The sequence below is a fragment of the Heterodontus francisci genome, chromosome 8, assembly GCF_036365525.1.
Source record: "Heterodontus francisci isolate sHetFra1 chromosome 8, sHetFra1.hap1, whole genome shotgun sequence".
Lineage (NCBI taxonomy): Eukaryota > Metazoa > Chordata > Chondrichthyes > Heterodontiformes > Heterodontidae > Heterodontus > Heterodontus francisci.
The window spans coordinates 50,030,170-50,055,805 of record NC_090378.1 but is presented as its reverse complement, the minus strand read 5'-3'; the positions used below and the strand labels follow the sequence as shown (position 1 = coordinate 50,055,805).

Below are 25,636 nucleotides of genomic sequence, written 5' to 3'. Positions count from 1 at the left end.
TTGACCTAGAGTAATCAAACATCTGTTCCTAACCTCAACATCCGTCATGTCCCTCTCCTCGGTGAATACCGATGCAAAGTACTCGTTTAGAATCTCACCCATTTTCTCTGACTCCAAGCATAACATTCCTCCTTTGTCCTTTGTGGGCCAATCCTTTCTCTAGTTACCCTCTTTCTCCTTATATATGAATAAAAGGCTTTGGGATTTTCTTTAACCCTGTTTGCTAAAGATATTTCATGACCCCTTTTAGCCCTCTTAATTCCTCGTTTCAGATTGGTCCTACATTCCCGATATTCTTTCAAAGCTTCGTCTTTCATCAGCCGCCTAGACCTTATGTATGCTTCCTTTTTCCTCTTAGCTAGTCTCACAATTTCACCTGTCATCCATGGTTCCCTAATCTTGCCATTTCTATCCCTCATTTTCACAGGAACATGTCTCTCCTGCACGCTAATCAACCTCTCTTTAAAAGCCTCCCACATATCACGTGGATTTACCTTCAAACAGCTGCTCCCAATCTACATTCCCCAGCTCCTGCCGAATTTTGGTATAGTTGGCCTTCCCCCAATTTAGCACTCTTCCTTTAGGACCACTCTCGTCTTTGTCCATGAGTATTTTAAAGCTTACGGAATTGTGATCACTATTCCCAAAGTAGTCCCCTACTGAAACTTCAACCACCTGGCCGGGCTCATTCCCCAACACCAGGTCCAGTATGGCCCCTTCCCGAGTTGGACTATTTACATACTGCTCTAGAAAACCCTCCTGGATGCTCCTTACAAATTCTGCTTCATCTAGACCTCTAACACTAAGTGAATCCCAGTCAATGTTGGGAAAATTAAAATCTCCTATCACCACCACCCTGTTGCTCCTACATCTTTCCATAATCTGTTTACATATTTGTACCTCTATCTCACGCTCGCTGTTGGGAGGCCTGTAGTACAGCCCCAACATTGTTACCGCACCCTTCCTATTTCTGAGTTCTGTCCATATTGCCTCACTGCTCGAGTCCTCCATAGTGCCCTCCTTCAGCACAGCTGTGATATCCTCTTTGACCAGTAATGCAACTCCTCCACCCCTTTTACCTCCCTCTCTATCCCGCCTGAAGCATCGATATCCCGGGATATTTAGTTGCCAATCATGCCCTTCCCTCAACCAAGTCTCAGTAATAGCAATAACATCATACTCCCAGGTACTAATCCAAGCCCTAAGTTCATCTGCCTTACCTACTACACTTCTTGCATTAAAACAAATGCACCTCAGACCACCAGTCCCTTTACATTCATCATCTGCTCCATGCCTGCTCTTCCCCTTAGTCACACTGATTTCATTATCTAGTTCCTTACAGGCTTTTGTTACTACCTCCTTACTGTCAACTGACCTCCTCAATTGGTTCCCATCCCCCTGCCACATTAGTTTAAACCCTCCCCAACAGCGTTAGCAAAAGCACCCCCAAGGACATTGGTTCCAGTCCGGCCCAGGTGTAGACCGTCCAATTTGTAATAGTCCCACCTCCCCCAGAACCGGTCCCAATGTCCCAAAAATCTGAACCCCTCCTTCCTGCACCATCTCTCAAGCCACGCATTCATCCTGACTATTCTTTCATTTTTACTCTGACTATCACGTGGCACTGGTAGCAATCCTGAGATTACTACCTTTGAGGTCCTACTTTTTAACTTGGCTCCTAACTCCCTAAACTCTGCTTGTAGGACCTCATCCCGTTTTTTACCTATATCATTGGTGCCTATGTGCACAACGACAACTGGCTGTTCACCCTCCCCCTTTCGAATGTTCTGCAGCCGATCTGAGACATCCCTGACCCGTGCACCTGGGAGGCAACATACCATTCGGGAGCCTCGTTTTCGACCACAGAACCGCCTATCTACTCCCCTTACAATCGAATCCCCTATGACTATAGCCCTTCCACTCTTTTTCCCGCCCTTCTGAACAGCAGAGCCAGCCACGGTGCCATGAACCTGGCTACTGCTGCCTTCCCCTGGTGAGCCATCTCCCTCAACAGTATCCAAAACGGTATACTTGTTTTGGAGGGAGATGACCGCAGGGGACTCCTGCGCTGCCTTCCTGCTCTTTCTCTGCCTTTTGGTCACCCATTCCCTTTCTCCCTCAGCAATCCTAATCTGCGGTGTGACCAATTCACTAAACGTGCTATCCACGACCTCCTCAGCATTGCGCATGCTCCAAAGTGAGTCCATCCACAGCTCGAGAGCCGTCATGCGGTCTAACAAGAGCTGCAGTTGGACACACTTCCTGCACGTGAAGGAGTCAGGGACATCAGCCGTGTCCCTGAGCTCCCACATTGAGCAAGAGGAGCATGACACGGGTCTGAGATCTCCTGCCATTTTTAATCTTAAGCTTAACTTAGTTAAATAAAACAGGAATGAAAAGTTTTTACCAATCACGATAAAACCAGAGAAATAGAAAAAGCCTTACCTTATATACACCCCACCGAGTCCTTTTTTTTGGTTAGAGGAGGAGGGCGGGTGGGAGACACTACAAGTGTGGTGTCTCGGGTTCAGAAACCGCCCAAATATATAGTGTTTTACTTACCCAGCAGCCCCCTGGCCTCCGCCGAAAACAAAAGGAAATTAAGTTTACTTTCAAACTGACCTTCCCAGCTGCTCACTCGCTCGCACTCTCTGCTCCCGAAAAAGCTGCTTCCCAGCTGCTCACTCGCTCGCACTCTCTGCTCCCGAAAAAGCTGGGGTGGTGCCAGAGGCCTGGAGAATTAATTGCAAACGTTACACTCTTGTTCAAAAAAGGATGTAAAGATAAGCCCAGCAACTACAGGCAATTTAACTTTGGTGGTGGGAAATCTTCTAGAAAAAGTAATTTGGGACAAAATCAATAGTCACATGGACAAATGCAGGTTAATTAGGGAAATCCAACATGGATTTCTTAAGGGAAAATCATGTTTAACTAACTTGCTGGAGTTTTTGAGGAGGTAACAGAGAGGGTTGATGAGGGCAATGCTGTTGATGTGGTGTACATGGACTTTCAAAAGGTGTTTGATACAGTGCCACATAACAGACTTGTGAGCAAACTAATAGCTCATGGAATAAAAGGGACGGTAGCAACATGGATACAAAATTGGCTGAATGACAGGAAACAAAGAGTAGCAGTGGATGGATGTGTTTCAGGCTGGAGGAAGGTTTGTAGTGGAGTTTCCCAGGGATCAGTGTTGGGACCCTTGCTTTTCTGGATATATATTAATGACCTAGACCTTGGTGTATGGGGCACAATTTCAAAGTTTGCAGATGATATGAAACTTGGAAGCATTGTGAACTGTGAGGAGGATAGTGTCAAACTTCAAAAGGATGTCGACAAGTTGGTGGAATGGGCAGACAGGTGGCAGATGAAGTTCAATGTATCGAAATGGGAAGTGATTCATTTTGGTAAGAAGAACATGGAGAGACAATATAGAATAAAGGGTACGATTTTAAAGGGGGTGCAGGAGCAGAGGGACCTAGATGTTTATGTGCATAAGTCATTGAAGGTGGCAGGACAGGTTGAGAGAGCTGTTAATAAAGTATACAGTATCCTGGGCTTTATGGGGCATAGAGTACAAGAGCAAGGAAGTTATGTTGAACTTGTATAAGCCACCAGTTCAGTCTCAGCTGGAGTACTGCGTCCAGTTCTGGGTGCCACACTTTAGGAAAGATGTGAGGGCATTGAGGCTACAGAAAAGATTCACAAGAATGGTTCCAGGAATGAGGAATTTCAGTTATGTAGATTGGAGAAGTTAGGACTGTTTTCCTGTGGGGGGGGGGGGGGGGGGGGCGGGTCTCAAGTTCTTCGATCTCCCAATAACTTCATTTTAGATAATCACTAGTTTTCCTATAAGTAAAGTGCTGTCCAATACATTTCCAATCGTATATTATTTCAGCAAGCAGTTTTGCTCATTTCCAACCTTTTAATTATCATTGTCATGTAGCGGGTGTGATTCATTTCACTTTACATTACAGCAAAAAACTTGTTTCTGTCTCCCAGTGACATCCAATTCAGGAACTTTTCTTAAAAAGGAAACCTGGTTACTTAAGTTACATAGAGCAAACTCAAAGATTATGTGTAAAATGATCAACTATATTAGAAGCAGGTTATAGCAGATACTTAATAGTCAAAATTATTTTTCAGTGGGTGAGAATTTGAGCAATTGAAGGACATAACTTGCATCCATAACAAGTCTTAACATTCTAAAATCGTCCCAGAGGCAAACGTATACAAAGGGTTGGCCAAAAAGGCAGGAATTTAAGGAAGGTTATAAAAGGAATAGGGAATCATAGAGGTTGCAGATTTTAGAGCTGAAATTTCAGAGTGGGATCTAGGTGGCTGAACAGATGGTGCCAATGGTGGAGCAAAGGGAGGGAGAATACATTGGACACCGAAATCAGCAGAACAGTTTGGAAAGGGTTGCGAGAATGAAAGAGGGCAACGCTATACAAGGAATTTACAACAACAGGAATTTTAAGTATGAGGTGGTGGGGAACTAGTTAATGTGGGTCAGCAAGGGGTGTAATGGAATATCGTATAGGATAGGATCAACAGAGTTTTCGATGAATTAGGTTTGTGAAGAGCGGAGGATGGGAGGCCGGCCAAAAGAACATGAGAGTAATTTGGAGTCAGGAGTTGATACAAAGACAGGCAGGAAACGACCAGCTGGTCCATCAAGCCTGCCCCACACCATGATGACTGATAGTGATCAAAACACTTTTTCCTGCCTCCCCCACAGACATGTAATATGCTGGGAGAGGCAAAAAAACAGGTGATGAAGGCAGATGTGCAGATTTCAGAAATAGATTGGGTTGAGGTATGGGTAGAAATCAAGTTATGTTACAGAAATGCAAGTAGGTGCTGTCATGAAGAGGATGTGGAGTTGAAAACTCAGCTCAGTGTTTGACAGGATGCTGGAGTTACAGTCTGCTTCAACCTGAGACGTTGGCCAAAGAGGGAAATAGAGTGAGTGACATAGTAGCAAAATTTGTGGTGGTGATTGAAGACAATGGGCCAGATTTTTAAAGTCCGCTGAGTGCAGGTGCGGAGGCAAGCACGATTTAAAGTCTATGTTCTCGGAAGTCGGCACTGGGACCCGTTGCCTCCAGAACACAATGACATTTTTAAAGAGATGCCAGGAGGTAGGGAATGGGTCAAGTGCACGTCGCCAATTAATTGCCTGTTGAGCTCATTGAAGAGCGCATTAACAGGCTTGTCAGCAGCAGTTTTTAATTTTTAAAGGCTGGGAACATGGAGGATGCCATGTGGGTAACATGACAGGGTGTTCAAGTCGTGAACACAGCGAAGTGCCATGAGGGCTATGGGAAGGGCAGATTAAAATAATGCAGAGGTCCAAAAAAAAACCCATCTGCTTCAAAAGTGCTGCAGAGTGGCCATTGCTGCAGCAGTAAGACTTGCTTTTCTCAGTGGGGGTAAGTGGCAGGAATCAAGAGAGGGGTGTGAGGCCACTAGCGTCACTCGGGCAGCTGGGGTTGGCAGGGAAGGCCTGGCGAACACACAGGCCTAGCTGAGGGAGTTCAGATGGGAACAGGCGACTCTGACATTGGACGAAGCAACCAGGATGAGCTGCAACAGATGCAACCTCCTGGACAGCAGGAGGCCAGAGAAGCACAGCAGGGAGCTGCAAGGGGAGGAAGGCGTTACCCAAGACATTGAGTGCACATCCCAAGAGTCAGGTCCCTGCAAATGATGGCGCACCAGTGCCGTTGGAGGCTGTGCCTATTCAGGCAGATAATCTTGGGCCTGTGTTCTCTGATCCACAATGACCTGAGGCCTCACAGCCCCCATGACAGTCCCCTGCCTGCAGCCATCGAGGTCTCTGTCGCCCTAAACTTCTATGCAACTGGGTCATTCCAGGGATCAGCTGTGGCCCTAGGTAGTATCTCGCAGTCAGAAGCTCATCAGTCCATCAAGCAGGTCATGGATGCCATTTTCAGGAGGGCAGGGGCTACATCCACTTTGACACAGATGGGTCTGCGCAGCCATAGAGGGCATTAGATTCAGCCTTCATTGCTGGATTTCCCCCAGATGCAGGGCATCATCACTTGCGCCCATGTGGCCATCAAGGCACCCAGCGACCAGGAACCAGGAACAGGCTTTCACTCCCTCAAAGTTAACTGGTTCACAACCACAAGAAGAGCTTCTTCTATGTTTGTGCTGGCTTTTCTGGCAGCTGCCATGAATCCTTCATCCTTCGCCAGTCCAGGCTGCTTCAGTACTTCATTCCATCCCCCAAAGTGCGTGGATGGATACAAGGGGACAAGGGAAATCCCTTGAAGAGATGGCAACTGACCCCTCTACGGGAGACCCAGACAGAGGCACAGAGGCAATATAACCTGCTCAGCAGGCTAACCATTGAGCAGGCCATCGGGTTTTTGAAGATGCGATTCCGGTGCATGGAGCGGTCGGGTGGTGCCCTCCAATTCCCTCCTCCAAGCGTCTTGGTTCATTGTGATGGTCTGCTGTGCTCTCCATAACATGGCCCTCCAGAGACTTGTGGACCTTGAGGACAGCGAGGCCCTGGAAGGAGAAAGCTCGTTGGAGGAAGAGCAGGAGGTAAGAGGAGAAGACGGGGTGGAGGGGATAACACTGAATAGAGTGGTGCCCCTGCAGCTCAAGGTGGCCTCCTCCTACCATTCTGGAAGAGGACCTCCCCTCTCCCTCATAGCCTGCAGCATTATATCTAGGTGGGCATCAATGAAGCAAGGGTCTTCCCTGTTCCAGGTGTCAACCCTCATCCCACTTCTCCTGGAACTTCAGCTTCCTGTGGTGCTGTGCCAGGAGATTTCTCCCTCAGGACAACAAGCAGCCGCAGTGATGGCCACCATAGGAATCTACATGAGCACCACACTTGATCTGGTCCACTGCCATTTTCAATCCCACTGGCTCTAAGCGGACACGAAACTAGTTTGACAGCAAAGAAGCAGTTGTGAGGCAGTTGGGTGGTGGGCCGTCAAAAGAGGTTGTGCAAAGGTAGGGCTGGGTGCCATCAGTGTGTAAGCTGCCAACAATGTCACTTAGGGACTGTATGTAAATGAAAGAGGGGAAGGGGTAAAGTAGACTCGTGGGATTCTGCAACTTAAGCTGCAAGGGAGAAGAGAAGCCATTGAAGATGCACTGGCTATGTTCATATGGATAGCAGTTGAGGTCAATCTAAAAGCTGGATGATGCAGGAAAGACACTGGAAAAGGATAACATTGTCAAGTGTTGAACACTGCTGGGGCTAGTGTTCGAGCGAGCCGCATCACTAGGGAAGTAGAGAGGATTTTAAACTGAATAGTGGGGGCAAGGGATCAAATTTGGGAAGATATGGTAAATCAAATAGTAGAGACATGGCAAGAAAGGTATTAATATGGGAAATGATAAACAGTGACAGGAAGGGACAGAGCATACAAATCTAAGAGTAAATCAACAGATAAGGCTAGAGGTTACAAAAATAATAAAAGGACACAACTAAAGGCTCTGTATCTGAATGCATGTATCATTTGAAACAAAACAGATGAACTGATAGCGCAAATAGAAATAAATACGATCTGATAGCCATTACAGAGACATGGCTGCAGGACGACAGAGTGGGACCTGAATATTGAAGGGTACATGGCATTTAGGAAGGACAGGAAACTAGGAAAAGGTGGAGGGGTAGCACTGTTAATTAATGATGGTATTAGCACAATAGAGTGGGGTGATCTAAGTTCAGGAGACCAGGATGTAGAAGCAGTTTGGGTAAAGATGAGAAATCATAAAGGGAAGACACTTGTGGGAGTGGTGTACAGGCCTCCTAACATTAACCACACTGTAGGACGGGGTATAAAGGAAGAAATAATGGCAGCTTGTCAGAAAGGTACAACGATAATTATGGGGGATTTTAACCTACATATAGACTGGAAAAATCAGATGGGCAGAGGTAGCCTAGATGAGGGATAATGCACAATGGTCACAATCATCGAGGATGTCATTTGTGACGAGTTAGGGCCGTTTTGGTGCTGTGAAAGGTGCAGAAGCCAGACTGGAAGGATCTGAAAAGGGAGTTCCAGCAGAGGTGGGATGAAATTGGGAGACAGAGCTGGATATTTATTTTTCACTGGTTGCTTTTCACAGTGAAACCTGTATAAATGGATACTCACAAAAAATGGAGACCTACAAAAAATAGACACTATTGAGACCTAAATAACTTACATGGTAAAATTTACAAGAGGCATCCTGAAACTGTAGATACTCACAATTATGAACTATGGACAGCCTTCAGTGCACTAAGCCCTTTTACAACTTAAAATATGGGACAGCACCTGGTGCAAATCTGCGATATCTGGAACTTTCACTGATTCGGGATCACCAGCACTTGCCTTTGCAGCTTGCGTCATTTCTGTCTCCAAATTCTCATGAGATCAGAATATGCTGGTCAGTGTGAGCAGCAGTGGAAAGACGCAGCTTTCATGTAACAGGGAGCTCTTTATCCAGCACACAAAGTGCCAGAGAGACAGCTCTATCTCTGGGATTTAATGTTTGCACAGCTCTATCTGAGGAACAGAGTGTTTTTTGTTGCTGCAATGGATGCTGGGTAAAGAACTCTCCATTTTGAAAATAAGGTCACCTGCAAAAAAAAAGGACAACTGATGCCAGTCCCCAAGGTGTTCGTAATTTACAGGTTTAACTGTACTATATTTATTAAGCTCAATATAATATTCAATTCGCCAGCTGAGGAACACAGGAACAACAGTAGGCCATTTAGCCCCCCAGGCCTGTTCCACCATTCAGTGAGATCATGGCTGATCTGTGACCTAACTCCATATACCTACCTTTGCCCCATATCCCTTAATACTTCGGTTAACAAAATTATATCAATCTCAGATTAAAATTAACAATGACCCAGTATCAACTGCTATTTGCAGAAGAATCCCAAACATTCATAATGTTTATTGCTGTTCACACTGCATGAAATACAGAATGAATGAAATCAATCCTATTATAGGCTGTATACACTAAACATTGGCAGTCGAGAGGAAATAATTCCCGTAAAATACCAGGTTATTAAAAAGCTACAGTTTATTTTTAAAAGGCATTTGGCACTATATACTTTTGCTCTGAATACAGCTGACCATCTTTAAACCATATTTTCTTTTTTTAAGAACCATATACAAAGTCTGAGGCAGCCAAAGTATGAATACAACAGAGAAAATAAATCCAGTTTTTTTTAAAAGCTTTTTTTTTACAGTTCCATCAGCTTCAAACAAAAAAATGATTTTACCCCACCTTCAAAAATGGGAGGCATTAAAATAGATGTGATCTGTATCATAAGTCACATTGTGACGCATCACAACAAAAAAACTAGTAAAAATTACAATCAGGTTTGTTCTATGTACAAATCATACAGTTTAAAAACAGTCTTAAAATAATTTCCTGCTTCCCCCTTCCCAGGTGAATAAGGTTCTCTAACTGTACATCATGGTGTGGATTTCCATTTAAGTCACTTCTTTTGTTGAATGTAATTCATTCGTATTCTTCCGTGCTGCACGATTGGAAAATGCTGGTTACTGTGGATCGTAGGACCTGTCAAAATAGGAACATTTACATGTTTTGCAGACACACCGTTTTCAGATCTACATCGAGAATGTAAGCATTGCAAAAAAAACACGATAACTTCAAATATGTTCAAAAACTCTTTGCACAAGTGTGAATGGGACATAACTCAATCTTTGCAGTTGCATGCAAGTTGCTTTGCACACATGAAAGAAGCTTTCTGGAACTCACCATTATTTGGATGGGAAACTCTGTTTGCTGGTTGTAAAGTTAGCTGCTATCTTCGCCTACTGGTCTGTATGGCTCAGTACATGCTGCTTTTGCCAAATGAACCAGCAGCAAGACCTAGTTTGCTCAGTCTAAAAAATACTACAGATTTTATGAGATCTGATCCTCCCATTCCCTGTCTTCTCGGTTCTGCTCAGTCTTGGACTTGTTTTTAATAAGTCAAACAGTGTATATGCAGTATTCTGCACAGTATCACAGAAAGGCTTGATCAATCGAGGTGAGAGAAAGAGAATAAAACCAATGCGCTCAAGGATTATCAGCCATTTAATTGTAGGTACAATTTCTACAATTCAGGAAATCTTGGATAATAGAAATGATGCTTGTGATTTAACATGAAAAATTCTTGGCTCCAAAGGTCCATCATTATTTGTGTGGAATGTATATAAAGTCCACTAAAATGTATAGGGTATACTTCCTGTTCTCAAAACCATTTACAACAATACTCTAGGGGATACATATAAAGTGAGAAGCAATACTCCTATATTTACCTGCCATATCACTCTGCAATAGTTAAACCTGATCAGAATGGCTTGCTGTTATTGGTACCTTGAGAATAGTAGGATTTGTTCTGCTGAGGATAGTTCGTATTTCCCTGCTGAATGAAGTTCTGAGGCATTCTGTAAGGCCACGATGCTTGAAAATGAGGAAGAGGATGATGCTCCCAAGGTATGGGTGGAGGATTTAGTTTTGCAAATTGTCCCTGAAACCTTTGATCTATGTTTCCATGGAGGAAAAAAAGTCAAATGTTTGTTGTAAGACATAATTGCTTAAAGTTAACATTAAGAAACCTATAAAGTGCATTTTTGTCTCCTTTGCAAACTGGGTGGCATGTAATTCTTCCTTAGTATTATGTCCTCTGTAATAACACATTTAACCTTGCAGCAGGGTAGCTTATTAACACATTTTGTTGCAAGATGTACTTACTTTGCTTCACCAACATAGTTAAAAACATTGTCAGAAGTACGAGCAAAATATTAATACAGTACTAGATATTAAATTTGACAAAAAACACTGTAGAAGGTTTAATGAGAATTTATTAGTAACAGTAATAAGAGCTAAAAGGTGTTGTTATTGATGACTGATTTTCAAAATAAATATAAACAGATATTTAGGGATGGAAAAGAGGACGGGATAAGAAGAGGAAAATTACAGGCTAAATTACCCTCCAAAAACAGCCCAGAATCCTTAAACGCTCTTTTTTTGTTTCTGTTGGAGCTACTTTGGCACATGTAATAATAATCACCACAATGAGTTTTACTGTTGGGATCCCTTCAACATAAAACATTGAAGAAAAAAAAACTGGTCATAATCTTTTGCACTGATTTCATTTTTATGTAATTAATACTGATGGTGACACACTATAGGTATTTGTGTGTATAATTTATACAGTAATTTTGTAATGAGTTGCAAAATATTGTCCACAGTAATCAATTATACAGGAAGAATTTTGCTGCTTTACTGGCTCTCTACTATTTCCGTATTTGATGCAAATAGAAATCTCAACTTCTCCCAAAAGCATAATTAACTAATTTTCTTTCCTTCTCTTTTGAGGCACTAACTCTTGCTAGTGCATGATTCTGCGACCTTACAGTGGCCATTCTTTGCAAGCCAGATAGACTGCATCGACAAGATATTGAACCAATTCCGTCTTTGCCCAACATCAATATACGTGTGTGCATTCAGCAAGAGTCACTGCGTACCAATCAGTGGCCTGGAGTGGAAAGGGCAAAGAGCCCAGTAGCTTCTGAGGGTAACTGGCATCCCAACAACTGCCCCAACCAAAATAAGCCAATTTCAGCACAGGCTGGGCATTTTCCGGAGTTTACCATCAGGGAAGTGTTACATCACAAATTATCAGGAGTGCTGCACATCTTTAAGCTCATTTATTATTTCATTTGATAATCTTGCCCTTCATTGCCATTTGTGGCCTAGCCCATAAAGGAATGCTTTTTGCTCAATAACATCTGACATAAAAAAAATACATGTACTATAAAACTGTTGAAAGTAAGAACTATAAAACTAAACATAAGCATGTCCAGTACAATGTATATTAGAAGAATAATAGCTACATATTAATATAATGAGAAAAAGAAATATACCTGAAGCTCCCAGAGTGCCATTTCCCACTAGTGTGCTGCGAGTCATGTGATTGTGCCACTGTCCATCGTGAGGAGTGTTGGAGATACCCATGGGCCTGGCAGCAGGCTGAGCAAAGATGATACTAGGATCATTGAGATTCATACTGTTGGGATTAGCTGTGTTGCTGCTAGACCGCATAGGGAAAGTAATGTTGGGATGGTTACTAGATGCAGAGTGAAGGACAGCAGGCCAAGAGTTAGTGGGCATTTGGACCTGGTGCTGTGGTTGGTGTGACTGAATTAGGCCCAGGCTGTGCAGATTGGAATACTGACCTGGATGAGGCTGAGCATATGGAAACAAGGGCAATTGAACCTGATGTGTTGGTTGAGCAAGTGTCTGTGCAAGCTTATTTTGAGAAGCAGCTTGTTGGGTCTGTGGATGTGAAACAGAAGTTGTTTGAGATGAATTTGGTGTTAATTGCTGATGCACAGTTTGAGGAGAATAAGGAGGCGTCTGATGTGGTTCTGACTGAAAATTAGAAACAAAAAAGCAATGAGACAAACTATTGCTGCAGTTAATGGATTTCCAGTTTCTAACATTCTTTCACTAAACCATGTTTTAAGAGGGGAGTAAATAAATTACAAAATATTGTGTGTGGGAAACGTGGGGAAAGTGATAAAAGTTCTATTTTCAAATACAAATATGTCACTACAACTGTTTAGCTGTAAGTATAGAGATTCCTACATATCTGTGACACTATTCATCGTCATGTAATATTGTTAATCTCAACTCAGTTGCAACCATGGGTTTCTCCAGGGTGGCAAGCTCTAAAAAAATGTTTTTGAAAAAAAAAACTACGTATGGCAATTTCAATGTAGGGTTTTCTATGCTGGAGGAAACCTTGTGCAACTGCAGTACTTTATGGAAGAACCAGAAATAAATAACTCACGCATTCTGAGGGCTGCCTGGTACGTTGTGTGTAATCCTGATGATGTCCTGAATGTGATACTGATGGCTGGGAAGTTGTGACTATCTGTATATTGGCGATATTCCGTGTAGCCTGAGGAACTTTAAAACAAAAAATATAATCTCTGTTGGATACCAAACACAGCAGCTACAAGTGAATATTTAATATTGAATATTATTGTTACTAATTAATTCTTGCACTGTTGTAATTACTTGCTGCTTTCCTTTTCCAATTGCGCCTTTATTTCCCACTGAAGTCTTGCCTTGCTACATCACCTTACCTGAAGAATGGATTTGAGCCTTATACTAATAGGCTGGAAACAAAGAGTCATATGAATGCTGCTCAAGAGAACTGAGCCTTCAGGTTTCTCTTTTTCACTGCAGGGAAATGACTAAACATTTGCCAATTCATATGCTGTCACATTGAGATTGGGAGCATGCCATGCAAGGAAAAGCCATTCAATCAATGCTCCGCCATTGCACAAAAGACTTGAGTTCCAAAACAGTACAACAACCTGCTCTAGCATATTTTAATATATGTAGTCTATGTACCCATTTATACTCAATTTCTTTATTCACTTAATTTCTTGACTCACTGTTAACCCCATCAAAATGGAATTTAATTTCCACTAGTGCCGTTAAAGGACCAATAAGAACTGTAATCTGTTTCTTCCTTGAAGGCTCAGTGGGCAAATGCATCATGTGCTGTATTACATACACGCCAGGAAGTTCAATCCTTGGACTGTAAAAGAATGGAATTACTTGGGTGGAGAATAGAGTATCTAATGATGTCAAAAGCCATAGAGAAGTCATGGCGAAATAAAGTTTGTTGTCTGATTGTTAACATTGGCCGAGGCAGTCTCAGTGATTTGAGCTAAATAAAAGCAGACTGAAGAGATTCAAATTGGTAGGGGTGGGAGAAATGGCACTAAGTTGGAATGACGATAACACATTTGAGAATCTTGAGATATGAAGGGTTGTTAGAGATGAGATTTTTAAAGAAGGGATGAAGCTAGCTGTTTTGATGATGCCAAAAAATTGATTATGACAACATTGGGATAAGAGACCATCAATTCCTGTGCAATACCATTTCAGAATTTCCTAAATTCCTCTGCCTCAGTACTCACCCCCAAATTTTAAAAAAACTATTGTTTCAGTCATGCTTTGGGCCATATCTCCTAACACCTCCCCACTGCTTGGTGTCCATCTTTTGAGAAGCAACCTGGGGTGACTTCTACTTTATGGGCACTATATATTTATGTTGCCTTTTTAAAAAAAAAAGAATTTCACAGAAGTGAGAAAGCATCCTGGAATGACTCACTCTTGAATTTTTTTGTCCCTCTTGAATTTTCCTTGATAGTACTACCTGAAGCAGGAGAATTACAGGCACAAACCTACATTGTTCCTCTTTGTATCAACACACTGTTTCACTGAAAAATTGTAGCTTAAAAGCATTTTTTAAAAAGATATTTTGAAGGAATAGCATGAATTCTTACTAATATTAGCATGGACAAAAAGTAGTGAGATAGAATACAGGTACATCTCTTTCCCCCAAACAAACAGCTTGTTTACCAGACATAATGTTGTTCCTTGGTCGGGCTGTTCTGTATTCTGGACAGTCCCTTCTCATATGACCAGTATCACCACAGATAAAGCATCGCTTTTCTCTTAGTTCTTTCTCTTCCTCCTTTGAATCCTTCTCTTCGTCTTTCTCATTTTCTTTCTTCTTCATTCTTAACACAATATATATGCAGTCAATATTACAATCCTTTAATTTTAAATTAATAGCAAGCAAGGGTGAGTTTAGGGTTGCCACCTGTCTCAGTTTTGGCTGGTTTTATTAATAGGTTTTAAAAATGTCAAAATATTAACAGGGCACCAAAAATTATGGTTTTCTTGGTTTCTGGCATTTTTTTCCATTCAGTATTGCAGGATTTACAGTAAAATATCAAAATTGATTGATTCAAACTATTCTAATGGCTGAACATCAAAGTTAAATTCATATCATCAACAGGGAAGGAGAGTGGGAGAGGGAAGGGGGCAGGGAAAGAGAAGGGGAGACATAGAAAGAGAGAAAGAGGGAGAGAGAAAGAAAAAGAAAAAAAATACAATTTTTATGAGAAAGTTCTAAGCATGCTGCTGGCCATGCACACCCCCACCTCTGTTTTTGAATCTGGCAAAAATTGGGAACCCAAGGTACATTGAAAAGGGCATTTCTTAGATAAAATACTTCACTTGAAAACTTCAACAATTCAAAGTGTCATTTGGCTCAGTGGTAGAAATCACACCCAAGTCAAAAAGTGTGGTTCAAACTCCACTCCAGTCTGACACTTCACTGCTGTATTGAGGGAACACTATGGCTGAGATTTTAGCAAAGTGGTGGAGGTCCCATCGTCATGGTTTCCAGGTCGCCTGTCCACTTAGGCAGGAGGCGGGACTTCCCCCGCGATATTGCCAGGAGCAGGCAATTAAGCTGGCAGGCAGGGGAGGTGGCCAATTGAGGATGGCAGGCAGGCCTTCCACACTGCCAGCCCAGAGGGCTGGCAGCTTTGGAGCCTTGGCAGCGCCGCTGAGAGTGGTGGCTGCTGCTGAGACAGCAAGAAGAATGTGAGGGTGCCTCAAAATGGAGGCACCCTTGGAAGGGATAGCATTATGCACATTTTTAAATGGGTTAAGCAGGCAGGCCCTGAAGAACGGAGGGGAAACCTCTCCAGCGGCAGGACTGGTGGCCCCCTCCCTGGGACAAAGAGCCTCTGGCTCCGATGACTCCCCTCCACCCACCCCCAGGTAGATGCTGGGAGGCTGCCTCCATGCAGCTGGTGGCCTCCCCACATTTGGGAGGTTGTGGGGGCGTGGGGGGAGGGTGCCTGTCGCTGGCAAAATGGCAGCAGCCTGGGAAATTCGCTCTTAATTGGGTCTTTGGACCTTTATGTATTTAAATTGGCTGCCACTTCCATTCAGTGGGCAGCCAATCTCGCTGCTGAGAAACCTCCCCGATGGCGGGACTGCGCGAGGAACCATCCCGACACAGCACCCTGGCATTTTATTGCACCTCCCCCCCCCCACTGTCTTTGTTCCCGCCGCCCGGAGGCCGGTAAAATTTCCACCCTACGTGTCAGAGGTAACATGTTTTGGTTGAGATGTTAAACTGAGGTTCTGTCTGACTTAAGCAGTGTCCTGGCCAATTTCCATCGTTCAGGCAACATCATGCTCTCATGTCTTTGCTGTACCTCTCTCTGCTGGCCAACTTCATTTATCTCATTTTTTGTTTGTGTGATCTTGCTACCATGTTTGCCTATATAACAGTGACTGCACTTTAAAATGAATTAATTGGCTAGGAAATGCTTCGAGACAGTCTGAGGGCATGAAAGGAACTAAAGAAATGCAAGCTGTTTCTTACCTCCTTCTCTTTGGACAGTCTTTCATGTAATGTCCAATTTTCCCACAGATACGACAACATCTATCGTTTGGTGCCAACTCCCCATCAGTTAGGATTTTTGAATCAAAAAAATAATCCTAAAAACATCATTTCCACAATTTCAGTTTTATTGATCACATTTATTTATTTATTTATTTAGAGATACAGCACTGAAACAGGCCCTTCGGCCCACCGAGTCTGTGCCGACCATCAACCACTCATTTATACTAATCCTACATTAATCCCATATTCCTACCATCCCCACCTTCCCTCAATTCCCCTACCACCTACCTATACTAGGGGAAATTTATAATGGCCAATTTACCTATCAACCTGCAAGTCTTTGGCTGTGGGAGGAACCCGGAGCACCCGGCGAAAACCCACGCGGTTACAGGGAGAACTTGCAAACTCCGCACAGGCAGTACCCAGAATCGAACCCGGGTCGCTGGAGCTGTGAGGCCAAGGTGCTAGCCACTGCGCCGCATGGTCATGGATATAAATTTAACCTCTGAAAAAACTAAATTTGTTGACTGAGCAACTAACACTAATATCTAAGGGTACAGAAACAGTTTAAAACATCAGGTTTACCCTCAATTTAAAAAAAAAGGTCCAAGTTTTGCTTCTTTCAGTTCAGTTTTTTGTCTTCATCTCTAATTTTCATTTGCTTTACTTGATTAACTTTCTTGATTCTAATTCTGTGTGCTTTTCTACTTTCTCTGCTTACCAAAGCCTCTAATCACCAAGTCACATTTTGGCATATCTCCTAATCTTCTGGCACTTTCTCCTCCTCCCAGACCTAAGCCTGTTTCAGTGCTCTTGCCTCTGCTGTAATGAGCCCACCTTAACCCTACCCTGGGATATCCTCCCCTTTTTCCTCACCAACAGAGACTTCAATCTCCATCTCAACTCTCCTGTTCTCTCTCCAAATGAATTGCCCTCTCTAAACATCTCCCTCCATATAAGCTCTACTTACCCATGTTGATAGCCACTCCCTCGATCTCACCATCTCACTCTCTCGATCACCAACAAGGCACCATCTCTGACCAACTTTCTTACATTCCTCGCCACCCACCCATATCCCCATCCTCTTTCAAATTGAAACTTTCCTAACCAGTCATGAACGACATTCTCTGTGTCGATAATGCATCATTCTCCTTGATCACACCATAGATTTCAACATGATCAATGACACCACCCTCCTAAAACTCCTCTCCTCTGTTGTCCAGATTGATAGAGTTGTTTCCACTCTCACCCATCTCCAGTTGTAGCTACAGCATCTCTGCAATGGCTTCTCTTCCCAGCTCATCCAGTCACTTTGGAGACCTCTAAGGATCCATCCTTGCCCTATCTTTCTCATCTGCATGCTGCCCCTTGGTGATAACCACTGACTTGGGGGTCAGATTCCAAGTATGCCACTGACACCCAGCTCCACCTCCCCACTGCAACTCTCTAAGCCAATGTCTCTGTGTTATCAGACAGCATGCCTGACATCCAATCTTGACTGAGCAGTAATTTCCACCGAAGACATTGTTTTTCTTTGGACCCCGTAATAATTTTAATCCTCTCCCTGGCTACTGTTCACAAACTCAGCAGACTATTCAACCTTGAATTGAGTTTGCAAACCCATAAACTTTCTATACCACAAAGACCGCCTACTTCCACCTCCGCAACTTTGCCCACCTATCTCAGTCCATTTCTGCTGAATCCCTCATCCATGCTTTTCTCACCTCCAGACTCAATTACATCAATGCTCTTCTGCCAACCTCTCATCTTCCAAAACCCTGCTTCTCATCCTAAACCAAAAAAAGCTCTGTTTCCCATCATCTCTGTCCTTGCTAACTTGTACCGGCTCCCAGTCCCCCAAAGCCACAAATGTAAATTTATCATCCTTGCGTATAAATTCCTCCATGACTTTCCTGCTTTTTATCCCTCTTCAAGCCCTACAATTCCCACCACCCCATTGCTCTTATTCTGGCTTCCCCTCCTTTTCCCAGCATAGTCATGCCTTCAGTTGCTCAGGACTCACACTCTGGAATACCCTTCCTATACCTTGCTGACTCTCCAATTCCCAATTCTCCTGCTAAGACCTTCTCTAAAACCCACTTCTTGAACCAAGTTTTTCATCATCCCTCCCAATGTCATTCTTTGGTTTAGCATACATTTTTCGTTATGCCACTAAAGGTGCTCTCTAGCTGCATTTCTGTTGTTGCTCAACATTGCTTCATTCCTCCAGGTTTTCCGTTTCTTCTTTCTCAGGGTCTCTTACTTTGCTTATTTCTAACCAATATCAGTATCTATGCAGCTTCCTCAGCAGCACATTGTGGACTACAGCAGTGGAGGTTAGATGACCATGATTATCTCCATAACTTCCAGCCCCAGCTATTTCCTTACTGAAATTGTCAATTCAGGGACATCTAACTTCAGCTGTGAGAAAAATAGGTTGAAATAGACAACAATAATTACCACATCTAAAACTGGCTGAGCTTTACTTGTAAGAATTTGGTATTTAAAAAACATGATAACAAAATGACCCCATGGCATCCTCAGTTCAGCTTGCTTTCACGGGTAAAACACATACAGATACCACACACAATACAGTTTGAAACATAGATACTATTTCCAATAGCTGTATTTGACATTATTAATAGTAATTAATGACATAGAATATACAGCATGTCACTGAGCAGCTGCGGATCATCCTGAAGAGGGAGGGTGAACAGCCAGCAGTCGTGGTCCACATCGGAACCAATGACATAGGTAGAAAGAGGGATGTGGTCCTGCAGTCAGAATTTAGGCAGCTAGGGAAGAAATTAGCAAGCAGGACCTCAAAAGTAGTCATCTCTGGATTACTCTCAGTGCCATGCGCAAGTATTGAAATAGAAGGATAAGACAGATGAATGCGTGGCTGGAAAGATGGTGCAGGAGGGAGGGCTTTAGATTCCTAGGACATTGGGACCAGCCCTGGAAGAGATGGGACCTGTACAGGCTGGACGGGTTGCACCTGAACAGAGCCGGGACTGAGTTCCTTGCGGGATGTTTTGCTAGTGCTGTTGGGGAAGGTTTAAACTAGTTTGGCAGTGGGATAGGGACCTAAGGGTAGACTCAGTTGGGACAAAATCAGAAATGAAAATGGAAGGCAGAAAATTAATGGATGAGTCTGGAAGACAAAGGAAATGGGCGAGGTACTAAATGAGTACTTTGCATCAGTATTCACCCAAGAGAAGGACTTGATGGATGATGAGTCTAGGGAAGGGAGTGTAGATAGTCTGGGTCATGTCAATATCAAAAAGGAGGAGGTGTTGGGCGTCTTGAAAAACATTAAGGTAGATAAGTCCCCAGGACCTGATGGGATCTACCCCAGAATACTGAGGGAGGCAAGGGAGGAAATTGCTGGGGCCTTGACAGAAATCTTTATATCCTCATTGGCTAAAGATGAGGTCCCAGAGGACTGGAGAATAGCCAATGTTGTTCCTTTGTTTAAGAAGGGTAGCAAGGATAATCCAGGAAATTACAGGCTGGTGAGCCTTACGTCAGTGGTAGGGAAATTATTGGAGAGGATTCTTCGGGACAGGATTTACTCCCATTTGGAAACAAATGGACTTATTAGTGAGAGGCAGCATGGTTTTGTGAAGGGGAGGTTGTGTCTCACTAACTTGATCGAGTTTTTTGAGCAAGTGACGAAGATGATTGATGAAGGAAGGGCAGTGATGTTGTCTACATGGACTTCAGTAAAGCCTTTGATAAGGTCCCTCATGGCAGAGTGGTACAAAAGGTGAAGTCACACGGGATGAGAGGTGAGCTGGCAAGATGGATACAGAACTGGTTCGGTCACAGAAGATAGAGGGTAGCGGTGGAAGGGTGCTTTTCTGAATGGAGGGCTGTGACTAGTGGTGTTCTGCAGGGATCAGTGCTGGGTCCTTTGCTATTTGTAGTATAAATAAATGATTTGGAGGAAAATGTAGCTGATCTGATTGGTAAGCTTGTGGATGACACAAAGGTTGGTGGAGTTGCGGATAGTGATGAGGATTGTCAGAGGATGCAGCAGGGTATAGATCGGTTGGAGACTTGGGTGGAGAAATGGCAGATGGAGTTTAATCCGGACAAATGTGAGGTAATGCATTTTGGAAGGTCTAATACAGTTGGAAAGTATACAGTAAATGGCAGAACCCTTAGGAGTATTGACAGGCAGAGAGATCTGGGCGTACAGGTCCACAGATCACTGAAAGTGGCAACGCAGGTGGATAAGGTAGTCAAGAAGGCATACGGCATGCTTGTCTTCATCGGTTGGGGCATAGAGTATAAAAATTGGCAAGTCATGCTGCAGCTGTACAAAACCTTAGTTAGGCCACACTTGGAATATTGTGTACAATTCTGGTCGCCACACTACCAGAAGGATGTGGAGGCTTTGGAGAGGGTACAGAAGAGGTTTACCAGGATGTTGCCTGGTCTGGAGGGTATTAGCTATGAGGAGAGATTGGATAAACTCGGATTGTTTTCACTGGAACGACAGAGGTGGAGAGGCGACATGATAGAGGTTTACAAAGTTATGAGTGGCATGGACAGAGTGGATAGTCAGAAGCTTTTTCCCAGGGTGGAAGAGTCAGTTACTAGGGGACATAGGTTTAAGGTGTGAGGGGCAAAGGTGCAAGGTAAGTTCTTTACAAAGAGGATGGTGAGTGCCTGGAACCTGCTGCCGGGGGAGGTGGTGGAAGCAGGTACAATAGCGACATTTAAGAGGCATCTTGACAAGTACATGAATAGAGGGATATGGAACCTGGAAGTGCAGAAGGTTTTAGTTTAGACAGGCATCTGCGCAGGCTTGGAGGGCCGAATGGCCTGTTCCTGTGCTGTACTGTTCTTTGTTCTTTGAAACAAAAGGTTAGAAAATAAAGAAAAGAGTTTAACAGTGCTCAAGAGTAACTATTTCAATGCAAGAAGTATAGCAAATAAAGCAGATGAGCTGAGGGCACAGATAGACACATGGCAGTATAGCTATTACAGAAACATGGCTGAAGGAGGGACAGGAATGGCAGCTCAACGTTCCTGGTTACAGGGTTTTCAGACATGATAGGGAGGGGGATAAGAAAAGAGGGGGAGTGGCAATTTTGGTCAAGGAAACTATTACAGCTGTGAGAAGGGATGATATATTGGAAGGTTCATCAAATGAGGACATATGGATTGAGCTAAGGAACAAAAAAGGGGCAATCACGATGCTGGGAGTGTACAATAGACCCCCAAACAGTCAGAGGGAGATAGAAGAGCAGATATGTAGGCAAATCTCTGAGAAGTGCAAGAACAATAGGGCAGTAATAGTCGGGGATTTTAACAACTCCAATATTAACTAGGATAGTTTTAGTGTGAAAGGAATTAAGGGAGCAGAATTCTTGACGTGCATGCGGGAGAACTTTTTTGGCCAATATGTAGCAGGTCCAACAAGTGAGGGCGCAGTTTTAGACTTAGTTTTGAGAAATGAAGATGGGCAAGTGGAAGGAGTGGCAGTGGGAGAGCATTTTGATGGTAGTGATCATAATTCAGTCAGTTTTAACATAATTATGGAAAAGGACAGAAATAGAACAGGAGTTAGAGTTCTCAATTGGGGCAAGGCCAATTTTACTAAACTGAGGAGTGATTTAGCGAAAGTGGACTGAAAACAGCTACTTGAAGGTAAATCGTGTCAGAGCAGTGGGAGACATTCAAAGGGGAGATTCAAGGGGGTCAGAATAAACATGTTCCCACAAAGAAAAAGAATGAGACAGCCAAATCTAGAGCCCCATGGATGTCTAGGAGCTTACAGGGCAAGATAAGGCAGTAAAGGAAAGCTTATGTCCAACACCGAGAACTCAATACTACAGAAAGCCGAGAGGAGTATAGAAAGTGGAGGGGTGAAATCAAAAAGGAAATTAGGAAAGCAAAGCGAGGGCATGTAAGAATATTGGTAAGCAAAATCAAGGAGAACCCAAAGATGTTTATCAATACATTAAGAATAAGAGGATAAATAAGGAGAGAGTAGGGCCCATAAAATAACAACAAGGTAACCTATGTGTAGAGGCGGAAGATGTTGGTACGGTTCTTAATGAATACTTTGCGTCTGTCTTCACAAAAGAGGTGGACAATGCAGATATTGTAGTTAAGGAGGAGGAGTGTGAAATATTGGATGTGATAAACATAGGGAGAGAGGAAGTATTAATGGGATTAGTATCCTTGAAAGTTGATGAATCACCAGGGCTGGATGAAACGTACCCTAGGCTGTTAAAAGAAACAAGAGAGGAAATAGCAGAAGGTCTGACCATCATTTTCCAGTCCTCACCGGATACAGGTGTGGTGCTGGAGGACTGGAGAATTGCTAACTTTGTACTTCTGTTTAAAAATGGAGCGAGGGATAGACTAAATAATTACAGGCCAGTCAGTCTAACCTTAGTAGTAGGCAAATTATTGGAATCTATTCTGAGAGACAGGATAAGCTGTCACTTAAAAAGGTACAGGTTAATCAAGCATAGTCAGCATGGATTTGTTAAGGGAAGATCTTGTTTGATCAACTTGATAGAATTTTTTGAAGAAGTAACAAGGAGGATAGATGAAGGTAGTGCAGTTGATGTGGTCTACATGGATTTTAGCAAGGCTTTTGACAAGGTCCCACATGGCAGACTGGTTAAAAAAGGAAAATCCCATGGGATCCAGGGAAATGCAGCAAGGTTGATACAAAATTGGCTCAGTGGCAGGAAACAAACGGTAATTATTGACGGGTGTTTTTGCAACTGGAGAGCTGTTTCCAGTGGCATTCCACAGGGCTCAGTACCGGGTCCCCTGCCTTTTGTGGTATATATTAACGACTAGGACGTAAATGTAGGGGGCATGATCAAGAAGTTTGCAGATGACACAAAGATTGACCTTGTGGTAGAGAGCGAGGAGGACAGCTGTAGCCTGCAGGAAGACATTGATGGTCTGGTCAGATGGGCAGAAAAGTGGCCAAATGGAATTCAACTTGGAGAAGTGTGAGGTGATGCATTTGGGGAGGTCAAACAAGGCAAAAGAACAGACAATTAATGGGAAAATACTGAGAAGTGTAGAGGATGTGAGGGACCTTGGAGTGAATGTCCACAGATCCCTGAAGGTAGCAGGACAGGTCGATAAGGTGGCTAAGAAGACATATGGAATCCTTTCCTTTATTAGCTGAGGTATAGAATATAAGAGCAGGGAGGTTATGCTGGAACTGTATAACTCATTGGTTAGGCCACAACTTGAGTACTGTGTGCAGTTCAGGTCACCTTATTACAGAAAGGATGTAATTGCACTAGAGATTTACGAGGATGTTGCCAGGACTGGAAAAATGCAGCTATGAGGAAAGATTTGATAGGCTGGGGTTGTTCTCCTTGGAACAGAGAAGGCTGAGGTGAGATCTGATTGAAATGTACAAAATTTTGAGGGGCCTGGATAGAGTGGAGGTGAAGGGTCTATTCACCTTGGCAGAGAGGTTAGTGACGAGGAGGCATAGATTTAAAGTGATTGGTAGAAAAATTAGAGGGGAGATGAGGAAAAACGTTTTCACCCAAAGGGTGGTGATGGTCTGGAACTCACTGCCTGAAAGGGTAGTTGAGGCAGAAACCTTTAACTCATTCAAAAGGAGTCTGGATATGCACCTCAAGCGCCATAATCTGCAGGGCTACGGACCAAATGCTGGAAGGTGGGATTAGAATAGGTGGATCGTTTTACAGCTGGCACAGACATGATGGGTCAAGTGGCCTCTTTCTATGCCTTAAACTTTCTATGATTCTACAGCAGAGAAACAGGCCATTTAGCCCAGCTAATTTAAGCCAGTTTTTATGCCCCACATGAACCTCTTCCCATCCTATTCATTGAACCCTGTCTGTCCTTTTAATCTTTTCTCCCTCATCTACTTATTTAGCTTCCCCTTAAAGGCAACTATGCTATTTGCCTCAACTACACCTTAAGGTAGCAAGTTCTGTATTCTAACCACTCTCTGGGTAAAGAAGTTTCTCCTGAATTCTTTATTGGATTTATTCGTGACTATCTTATATTTATGGCCCCTAGTTTTGGACTCCCTCATAAGTGGAAACGCCTCTCAAACCCCTTCATAATTTTAAAGACCTCTCTTCTATGTTCCTTAATGAAATTACAATAGACAAACACAGTTAGAAATAATTACAATTACCTTTATATTAATTTATCAAATAATAAAATGTTATTATAGCACATGCAAGATGACATTACTGAAAGTCTATTTAGGAGAAATTGTTGGGATTGGCAATTTAATTAACAAGAAAAATAGAGTAAAATAATTTTATTTACATACTGTTTCCATTCCAGGATGAGGATATACAGGTGTACCAAATAATTTGCGTCCATTAATAAAAGCTTTCATAATAAAGTTGGTCACTGCAAGAGTGCAAACATCGGTATCAGAGCTGAGACCAGGCCTTTAATGCACAAAACTTGTGAACAGTCTAAATGAAAGAGGACTTACTTTTCCTGGAGACTCCAGCACCAAGATTGTGATTCAAATCAAAAGGATCTGGAAAACAAGTTTTGGCATTACTGCATTTTGTTAACGGTTTAAGATGGTATTAGTTCCCTTCATTCATTTCTTCTGCTATCTCAATTATTAGAAACTTATACTACCCATGATGAGAGTAGACTTGAATTTCAAGATCTAATATTCTAATAATGTTGTAACAAAGTGATAGCACATGTTTTGCTCCAAAGAATTTCCAATGTTTGTCAGATGGACAGCAGAGACAGTGAATGCAGGCCAACAGTCTTCTACACGGAAATGGAAATATGACTTCAGGGAGCTTTCCTGCACCTCTTGCTGGCTACCTAATAGTTAGCAGTGGCAGAGACCTAGGAACAGGACAACTTTCCATCCTTCTATGCAGGATATGGTTTGTGATAATGGGGAAAGATAGCTTTTGTTGAAAGGAGAAGAAATGATCTGAGTGCATACTGCACTTTGACAAAGTGATAAATCAGCTAGATCTAGCTTTTCTCGCTCCATCTACCCATGTTCTCAACATAAAAGCAGGGCAAAAAAAAGACAAGTGTTATCAAACAAAATTTGACACAGAGCCACATAAAGAGATATTAGGATAGATGACCAAACGCTTGGTCAAAAAGGTACATTTTAAGGACCGCTTTAAATAAGGAAAGAGAGGTGACGAGGATTAGAGAGGGAATTCCAGTCTAGGGCCTTGGCAGCTGAAGACAGCCTGCCAAAGGTGGAGTGATTAAAATTGAGGATGTGCAAGAGACCAGAATTGGAGGAATGCAGATATCTTGGAGGATTGTAGGGGTGGAGGAGGTTAGAGAGATAGGGAGAGGCAGGGCCAT

General features: G+C 43.0%; 1 protein-coding gene across 3 annotated transcripts in view; it reads right to left on the bottom strand.

Moving 5' to 3' along the window:
• Positions 1–9,048: 9,048 nt before the first annotated feature.
• The window catches only part of tut4 (terminal uridylyl transferase 4), a 109,959-nt gene continuing 93,371 nt past the window's right edge, over positions 9,049–25,636 (bottom strand). For 2 of the 3 annotated variants that reach the window (XM_068037127.1, XM_068037126.1), the window contains 8 exons: positions 24,774–24,821; positions 24,603–24,685; positions 16,274–16,389; positions 14,446–14,606; positions 12,857–12,975; positions 11,928–12,435; positions 10,375–10,542; positions 9,049–9,570 (listed from right to left, as the gene is read on the bottom strand). In XM_068037127.1, coding sequence (XP_067893228.1) covers positions 9,488–9,570; positions 10,375–10,542; positions 11,928–12,435; positions 12,857–12,975; positions 14,446–14,606; positions 16,274–16,389; positions 24,603–24,685; positions 24,774–24,821 — 1,286 coding nt within the window. In that variant the 3' untranslated portion in view covers positions 9,049–9,487. Of the gene's footprint in view, positions 9,571–10,316; positions 10,543–11,927; positions 12,436–12,856; positions 12,976–14,445; positions 14,607–16,273; positions 16,390–24,602; positions 24,686–24,773; positions 24,822–25,636 lie in introns of all 3 variants that reach the window. The other variant, XM_068037128.1, reaches the window with a different exon arrangement.